Source organism: Paramisgurnus dabryanus, chromosome 6, assembly GCF_030506205.2.
Source record: "Paramisgurnus dabryanus chromosome 6, PD_genome_1.1, whole genome shotgun sequence".
Taxonomy (NCBI): domain Eukaryota; kingdom Metazoa; phylum Chordata; class Actinopteri; order Cypriniformes; family Cobitidae; genus Paramisgurnus; species Paramisgurnus dabryanus.
In genome coordinates, this window is record NC_133342.1 from 28,265,949 (window position 1) to 28,275,932 (window position 9,984).

General features: G+C 36.1%; 1 protein-coding gene across 1 annotated transcript; it reads right to left on the bottom strand.

Annotated features, from left to right (window-relative positions):
* Positions 1–7,594: 7,594 nt before the first annotated feature.
* Positions 7,595–9,258, bottom strand: cbln2a (cerebellin 2a precursor). Its single transcript, XM_065275401.1, has 3 exons — positions 8,880–9,258; positions 8,473–8,592; positions 7,595–8,349 (listed from the first exon to the last, which is right to left on the bottom strand). The coding sequence occupies exons 1-3, from the start codon at positions 9,165–9,167 to the stop codon at positions 8,152–8,154; spliced, it is 606 nt and encodes a 201-aa protein (XP_065131473.1). The 5' UTR covers positions 9,168–9,258; the 3' UTR covers positions 7,595–8,151.
* Positions 9,259–9,984: the final 726 nt, after the last annotated feature.

Genomic DNA, 9,984 nt, shown 5'->3' on the forward strand with positions numbered 1-9,984 from the left:
TATGCAAATAACAAATGACTACTCAAATGACATATGGATGTTAAATAACTGCTTCAATAAATACATTTGGCAAAGACAATCATTCTAAATAGACTACAATTATGAAATCATTAAAATCTTGACATATGCCACATCAAAACATGCAAATGACAATAAATACTAAATATTAACATATTATGACATTACATTCAGATGTAAACACTTTAGCACAAACAGATAGATGGCATAAAATACAAATGAATGGGATGTTAATAATATATTACTAACTCTAAAAATAAAAGTCAAAAGGATTGTGTCCATGTTTGTAGAAGCTAGCCAAAAAAGTCCATATTTTGTTTGCTGGATCATTGTGCATATGCCATTCAGTGTTCTTTGTTTTGTGGCAGTGACGTTAAACATTTAGTCAGATAAGAGTAAGATAAGAGATGGTCTGCTATTGTCATGTTGACCTTGAGATACAGGCTGCGATTACCGCAGATTCCCATAACCTGGGTGTGGTCATCATTTGGTGGATTATACAAGGTTGAGCATCAGGCCAAACAAGATTTGGGTCTGTTGGTCATGGGTGAAGAATAAGACATGAAGACAAAAGTTAATATTTGCCTGGAGTTTGCTTACATACTGTATGTATAACATGATTTGACAGAAGTTTTATTATGTTTCTGGTCAAGCTACCTGTTTTGTCAGTAAATCGGTGAATGGTTGGTGAAGGATTTTTTCATAAATTGAATTTGCGTAAACCACTGTTATCAAGCCAATGGCTGACCTGAGCTATCCAACTTTTTAGAGCTTCACTCACGATCCACCTATATACATCAGAAATAATAAGTTATTCTGCTATTACAAATAAATGTGCCACAAGATCACACACACAATCTCCGAAATGGTTAAACAGTAAATAACTATTATTTTAATGTCAGCATTGAAAGAAACATGCATACATCACCTTAAAAACAGGATGAGTCTCTCATATTAAAAGGTCATACGCACTGCCTTCACTCCCAACATAAAGATGTCCTCGCATACGAAAACTCTGAAATATCAATAAAAAAAACCTAAACACATGTACCACGTTCTTTTGATAGTTTAATTAACTTAATGTACAATGTATATGCTTTTTAACATCATTATCCTAAGTCATTGTTAAAGCAGAATGAGTCCCCTAAATGTATTATTGAAGCTTACATTTAATAAAGGGAATGAAGCTTAAAGTATAAAGCTCACCTGTTATAAAATAAATAAAGACTTTTCAAAATGTTTTTAACAGTAAATAATGATTACTTTACTCTTTTACCTGTTTGTGCTGTTAGTCTGCAGGCGGTTCAGCAGGACTGATGATTCAGGGCTTTTTACAGGTGAAAATAATCAGGAGACAGCTTGAAATTTACTGACTAAATTTAAAATAAAAAGGCTGGAATTAAAGAAGGGGTTCTTCAGTAAGCTATGGTTTTATATAGAACCTTTGTCATCATTTAGGAACCTTTGAAGTACCATTTTTCTTAAGAGTGTATCAATGTGATGTCACATTGATTACACCCCAACCATAACCGCTCACAGACTCCACCTTATGAGCACGTGGTTCAACCTTCTGCCAGAGACACATGTTTAAATAGTTCAAAGCACATGTGTAAGCGATCTACATACGGGGAGGGGAACAGAAGCTTTCATTGCATTTAAAGAACAAAAACAACTTGTTTTTATTGCAGCCACAAATGGCCATGTTCAACATTATATAATGAAAGATTTGTGGTCTATTTTGAGCTGAAACTTTACAGACACATTCTGGGAATACCAGAGGCTATTTTAATATTGCTAAAAACACCTAGGTTAGCGGCCCTTTAAAGCTGAAGTGCAAGTCTGAGGGCTGCTTGAGTAATTAAAAAAAAATAACATTGCGACTGCTTGTTGACCGTTACTCTCTTAAAATTGCTTTCTTACACTTTTCAAACTGATGCAAATTTATGATCATATTTTTCAACAGATTGAACATAAATTTTATGATGGGGCATAGTCTGTTAAGTGTTCTGAAAATCACAGCAGATGGGTTATGAAAAATCGCTTTAGATGCAGGAAAGTAAATGCCGTAATGTTAATATGCTCTGGCCAAGTTTGACAACATAAATTACTGTATAGTCATGGAGCCAGCATGCAAAGTGAACTATTGCATTCAAACTACCCGTTAAGATGCCATAAAATGAAATTTTATTATGGGAGCAAGAACGAGGACAAAGGATAAATACTGATATATTCTTACACTGTAAAAAATTACGCTACCTAAAAATTTTGAGTTAATTAATATCAACTACATAATGAAGTAATATTAACTAAGTTAAATTAGTTCAAATTTTTAAGACAGCACAAACACTTACTTTTTTAAGTTGAACCAACAAATCTTTTCTTACAGCAATATCAATATTTTAAATAATGGTCTTTAAATTGTGATATACTTACAATCTAAAAACGGCAGGGTTATTTTCAATACAGTGTTAGGTCAAAAAGTAATGATCCTATCCCATTGTATTGTAATTTAACCTATTCTGTGTTGTCTCCACACTGTAAAAACATCTTTGCTGCCTTAATTTTTTTTTGAATCAACTCAGATTTACAAATCATTTAAACTTACTATTATTTTTCTTGATGAGTTGTTATAACGACAGATGAGTTGTTATAATTTATAGAATATCGTTGAAAAACGTCTACTTCATTTCATAAGTTCTAGCAGCTCTTGTCAAGATAGACAATAGTAAGTTGACATGACTTGTAAATCTAAGTTGATTCAACAAAAAAAATTAAGGCAGCAAAGATTTTTTACAGTGCACCAAACGTGCTGTTTTTTTTAACAAATTGTTGAGTCAAATATGATAATTTTCTGGGTTAATTTATCCCAGCTGCTGGGTTAGTTAATTTTGACGCAAGGTTGAAAATAACCCAGCATTATTTAAGAGTGTACTTAGAAGTTACTTTGTCCTTTTATATATATTTATCCAGACCAGCAGCCCATGTGAACTATTGTATATTACCAAATCCCTTTGTACAAAAGTAATATGAATGATTTTTAAGGTATACCTGCGCATTAGATTTACACTCCAGACATTGACATTGGAAGATCAATATTGTAGTATAGTCAGTGGTGTAATACAGCATGATGTTGGTGTGTAATGAAGATTGATGGTAGTGTTCCAGGTGTAATGAAGGCACAGAAGAGCCCAGCGACTAATTACAGTTTTATTATCGTAACTGTAAGCATGATGCCATCAGCAGTCTTCTGTAAAACAATATCTGCCTCTCACAAGCAACAGTAACTATGCACATCCCTTATATTTTGTCATTACCTTTAAAGAACACATACTCAAAACACAATGTCAGTGTCTAGTTTCTCATTCTTTTCTTCCAGTTGTCCCATAACCCACCAGTACAGGAAGCACCAGCCTGAGTTGATATCCTGATGTATCTAAATGGCATTAGATATGCCTAGGCTCTTCTGCAGAGGCTGTCGGCCCTACTGGTGGTAAAGAGCAGCTTGGCATGAGTCTCTAGAGCTCGGCCTGATTACAGAGTCACGTATGCCATGTGTCAGTGGGTCACAGATTGGGCCGGTGCTTTGTCATTTGGGCTCTCCCAGCATGCATGCCACAAGGGGTAAGGACATCAAAAGGCCCTTGTTGCTATAATGCTGGAGAGATGGGTAGGCTGGGCCCTTACCTTATGAACAGAGCCAACACAGAGATGCTAACACACGTCTGAGTTCAAAGATAGAAAATATGATATGACGAAATATGATATCTCATCCCTTTCTCATGAAATGCGTTTAAATAGCATGCAATTTGAAAAGTCGTGCAATACATATGGCAAATTCCAATTTTGCGTGCATATGATACACCAGTCCTTCTCGTTCACGTAATATGGCGCACCTTTTCGTGTCATTTTATTTATTGGTTTCTAAATTTTTTTAAATCGCTTGGGTGTTGGGATTTGCTTTAGGATGTAATTTAATATACAGGTTTCTCAGTGTTTTTGTTTATTTTTAAACCATGGTCGCTTGGAGTTGGAGTTAGAATTGGGGTTTGGGTTAGGATGTCATTTTATGTAACAAAAAGTTGTTCCAACCCCAAACAACAATGATAAAAATAAAAACCAATTGAGAAACATAAAATGACATGAAAAGATGCGCCGTATTAAGTGAACGGGACGGACTGGCATATCACGTAAATTTGGAATTTTGAGTAAGTATTGCACACTGCATGCTATTTATATGCATTTCATGAGAATGGGCTGCGCACCTGTTATTTAAAGGCGCAAAAGAGGATGTTTTTCGCCGACTGAGAATCCAAAAACGGTTACTGAGTTTTTTTAAATGAGCGCATGCGTAAGAACAGCCTCCCTCCTTCACAGCTCATTTCTGGGAACGCCTTCCAAAACTCGTGCACGAATATTTGAACACGAGTGTTTGTTTAACACCGGCATATGGTGTGTCGCGTGACTCGCATCAGTGGATTCATTATGTGAAATGATGATAATAAACAAATAAGACTTTAAAACGTTAGATCAGTCTACGCTACTCCCATTTCAACTAGCATGTAGTAGACTGGTCACTGCCTTACAACTACAGTACACAAACAACGTCAATATACCTGAATAACAGTACAACAATAATTATTCCCCAAAGAAAGAATAATCACTGTTACCTGTCGGGAAGAATTTTTGCGAACTGCGCGTCTGTCTTGACACCTCTCTGTTCCTTCATTGCTCTCCAGCGTTGAAATGTTTCTCCAATAACGACTCTGTTTACATTACGTTCTTCTGACAATTTTCTCCTATTCCCAGCGGCTTAAAAAAGTCTTTCTTTTGCGTCCTCCTTCGAGTTTCTTCTCTACCGTGGTGCAAATTCGAGGAGGAAAGCAGGATCGACAATGAAAACAAAACGAAACTTAAGACGGAGTTTCATGCGCTATGCGCATGCGTCGCCTGTGTTTAGTCACTGAAGCGCACACGTCTCTCACAAGGATCGTAATGGCAGTGATTGACAAGCCAGAGGGCCAATCGCTTATGCGATGACCGCATGAGCAATTGGGTGATGTTTTTAAGGTCCTATCTTGTGCACAGATGACGTATATTAATAATATTACTTTCAGTGCAGCTAATAAATAGTCTTTTATCATTTAGTAAAGACAGTTTCAAGTAATATTGCAAAAATGTATTAAACAAACATCCTATTTTCCACCTTTAAGAAAAAAAGAAAAAGCAGAAAAAACCCATGGGATTTGCATTTGTGTAGGACTTCATGAAGTGAAGTAGCACATCTTAGCGGTAGGCAACAGATGAGAATGTGTTTGTCAATAGGTTGTTAAACAAGGAATCTCACATCAAATCACTTCTGACAATGAAAAAAGATATCTATTGAGCTATTCAGAGTTCAAAGCGCACTACATGCAGGCAAAGACCTGGAGCGTTCTAGAAGGAGCCGATGCATCTATGTGCCTATTAAAAACTGCTTGTGTGTTGGAGAAATGTGCCAGGGACCATAATTATCACATCAGCTTTCACTTTTTGTTTCTGGTCAGTGATCAGTCAGGTTTAAAGTCAGAATCTCAATGTCAGCTGTTGTATCATCTGATCAAATATTTTAGTGGATCAATGCTGGTAACAAAATCAGTAAATATCAGTGTTTTCACCAGACGTTCTGAGTTACGTTTGAACTTGAAAGTTGGACGATGCAAATACTTGATGTTTGGACAAATACTGTATAACCAGTTCTATATACACTACAACAGATTTCTTCAACATTTGTTAGGCCAAGGACCCCTTAATGGATAGAAAGGAGGAGCAAGGACCCACAGTATATGTGTATGATTTACTAGATTTACATACTTTGTTATAATTGTTATTTTACAAAGATATTAAAATTATATATTTTTTGTATGCACAATTACGAAGTGTTAACTATGTATAACTATGTAATATTTTAAATGTACTGAATAGATTTTAATGTAGGAACCTTCATTTAAATCAAGTTCATATAATTTTATATAAATATTTTGTATGATGCATAATTCAATTTTTTATTATCTTCAATTCAAACAATATTTGGATGACCCCCCCCAACTAATACCAACATGGACCCCCAGTTGAAGACTCGTGCATTACATTTGTATTTCATTTCTTAGCTGTTTCACACAATCAGATATATATATGGCATGAAATGGATACCATAAACAATTTAGAATGATGAAATAAACTTGCCTCACTCTTGCATATGAATAAGATAAAAGACCGCCAGCGGGCAGATTCATTATAAGACAGTTGAGTTCACCAGTAACTCATGAGTAAAGACAAAGTAAACCATGCTTATGGAATCTTGATGCTTGAAATTCACACTGCAGTCACAATAATTAATTAATGGGTGCTGGTGATGAGACATCATGCATCATAGCATCACAAGAGATAATGAAATGAATAATAATGTAAATGTGGGTAAAATACATCTTTGATACTTTACTCGACACTTTCCATTTATTAAAATTTTAAAATGTGTTAGTTTGCATGTAACAGATGTTTTGTTCTAAAAGATGATCAGTTTCCCTTACTGAAGTGAAGATGCTCTTCAATGACAAGTGAAAGAATTTACATAGAAACATTTTCTGTATTTTGTTCCCCAAAACCAAAGTCATGTTTAGTGACCCAGCAGCGACGTGTGCTGTTGAGTCATGTTTTCATTCTTAATCATCTTTCAAAGAAAGAAAGGTCAGATACAGGCTTCAGACAGTTTCGAGCCCTTGGGCCACGTTTACTTTCATGCCAAATGAAATAACAGGAACCAGAGACAGAACACGAGAGAAGTTTTTAAATACATTTTGCTCAACCTTAGAGGGAGAAGTCCAAACAGGTCTCATCAGGTTTTACATAAAAACTCTAAAAACATTTTTAGATATTATCAAACATCTACCCTGATTACCCCCTCACGGTGTGAAATGTAATCTTGCTCAATAAAAAATGTGCTAATGTCTTTTTAAGATCCACTCTTGGAAGGAATATCTCACTGTTTAACACTTAACACCCACATCATTCTCATACCTCATCACATTTGCATTTCACCTCCAAATAATGCTGTCTTCACAGTTTTAATTGTGCCCATGGTAATAAATTACCTAATTTCCATGCTGCTTCCCAGTTATGCTTTGAAAAATATAAAGCTATAAATGTTAAAACCCTAAGGTTCGCTGTTGTGTAAGACGGTATCCTGAGACATCCGCATGGTGTCCATTTTCTTTCCAGTTTGTGCACATATTGATCTCTGTTAGGTGGGAGTTGCTGTCATCTTTCCTAAAACAAACGTATTTCAAGATTTTCAAAATGTTTATCTTATAACTTTTGACAAAATGATTTAAAGGAACATTAACAGTCAGGCTTGCAAAACTTTGAAAAGTCTTGTTAGATTGGATCTAGTTGGTGTCAAAGGCAGCAATTTTTTATGCTGCAAGTTTATGGTGACTTGTTTCTCCCAATCAAATGTGTTTGAAGAGTGTACACTGTTGTGTAATGGATGTCAACTGCAGCCTTTGATTGACAGCTGCTTTCCAGCACCATGGACAGCGTCTTCAGTTTCTCTCCTCCCCACTTTCTCTCAAATACTTTTATTCCCTTCTTTCAGAAAACTTGTAAGTTAAAGCAGTTGGAAGTACATTCTTTGTGTTAATGACATGGTATATTTACATTCGAGTGATATAAAAATGGAAGATATCATTACTTATCTATGCTTAAGCGGAACACCAACGATTAGAGACCATGGTTCTTTGTACTCATATATAACATCAAACATATAAGGGCTATACAAATTATACAAATACAAGCACATAACAGGACACATTTCGTGCAAAATATATTCTCCCGAATGCAAAAATGTCCAGTCACATACAACAAGTTTTTGAATGAGTCCTTTCCGAAGCATCATGATGACACCAATTGGTAATTTGGCCAAAATTGTTACTGTACTTGCTTTAGTATAGCATAAGCACACACGCACATACAACTCGTTACATATCTTCTGATCTTGACAATGAAAGAAATCCCAGTTCTCTCTGCTACATTTATTTTCAAAAGAACAGACAAGTCCCTCAGTCCTCAATCTGGTCCATGTAAAGTGCCTATATTTGATTAGAGAGGGAAAACAAGGAAGCCAGAGAAAGTGGAGTATTTCCAGCCGCCCATGAGGTTTCCTCTTTCTAGTTTGAGATAGAGTCTGTCCTCGCGCTCCAGGTGAAGCAGGACCCCGTTACTCGCAGCCTCCCGCGTGACATCCTGATCACCGGCAAACGCAGATATTATCGGGTATTCATTGTGCATCAAATTGACCTATTGAGGTGAAAAACAAAACGTGATCACACGACGTACACGAGCATATTGTCATTTACATTACATATACGCATTTTTTTGTCCAAAAAATTGATATTTTAATGAGAAAAGTATTCTCCTCACCTGAATGGTCTGTCGGTTGTAGACCTTCACCACATGAAAACTGAAGCTGTAAATTCCTCGCCGTGGAGCTAGAAAGACACTCGCCTTGAGATCGAAATGATTTCCAATGTTCACTAACACCTGCAAATGAGAAATCATTCTTGAAATCTAATAGTCATATTATCATTTATTTTCATGTTCACAGTTGGTATTGCTATTACCGGTAATGTGCATTCATTTTTGCAATAAAACCATGCATTATATTTCATAATCTTTTTATCTGTCTACACTACCTGTACTCATTTATTTACCCTAAAGCTGCTTTGCAACAATGAAAATTGTGAAAAGAAACAAGAAAAACAGAAATACATCTCAATTGAACAACAAAAACAGATATGCGTTATGTGAATAAACAGCTAAGGACTGACCTGATCAAAGTAGATTGTCATTGACTTATTACTCATTTCGGACGGTTCATGGTTAGTTCCTCTGACAGCAGAGAAAGCCACTTTGGCACCGGCAGCTCTGACGGATATCCCAAACGACGAGGTCACCCCACCATCCGCGGACGGGTTCGAGTCACACACAACTAAACACTTTCCTTCCAGAACAACAGGTTCCGTGTCATTCTGTCCGAGGGAGTGCGCCACTGCGCATCCCAAAAGAAGACTGGAGGCCAGCACGGCCAACGAGCCCGCTTCACTGGCTCTCAACATGACTGTGGAAGACCTCTGAACAACAAACACTAAAGACACTAAAGTCTTAGGAGATCAGTAAAGACGACAGCATCTCTCTCTCTCTCTCTCTCTCTCTCTCTCTCTCTCTCTCTCTCTCTCTCTCTCTCTCTCTCTCTCTCTCTCTCTCTCATTGCTTCACACACACGCCCTATTTGAATACGCCCACCAAATTGTCACCATGCGCTCTCTAACCAGTGAAATTGAAATTGCAAAATAACCTATCTCTGTCAAAAAGTTTTAAAGCAAACTATAGCCTAGGCTATATAACGCAGCTAATACACATTAATAACAACATTTTTATTTATTAGCCACTTATCGTGCTCTTGCAAACATAATGCTAAATAAACTGCACGTCATTTGTGGTTTTTAAGAGTTGAGGATTATGCATCTATTTGCCATTTATTGATGAGAAAATCAAATAAAAATAGGTCAGTCATCTGTGCTGTTGACATTCTATTGTTTGGGAATGAGGTTGTTCATGAACTAATAAGATGTCCTATTGCACCATCCAGTGGCTGAAGAAAACATTGAACATTAGCGTTCAATTAAATGACCTTGTGGACTTAAACTAATTTATATAGATAGGGATTTAACGTATTGAAATAGGAAAAAGACAAAAACACACAAATTGTTTGTGCACAATACCCCATACTGCAGAAATCCAAAAATGTCTCTCAATTCTATGATTATTTATCACATACACATCTACAGCTGACATTTATATATGTTTAATACTACATTTCAGCTCGTTTTAATTTTGTCATACAGCTTAAAATATAAGGAAATTATAATAATA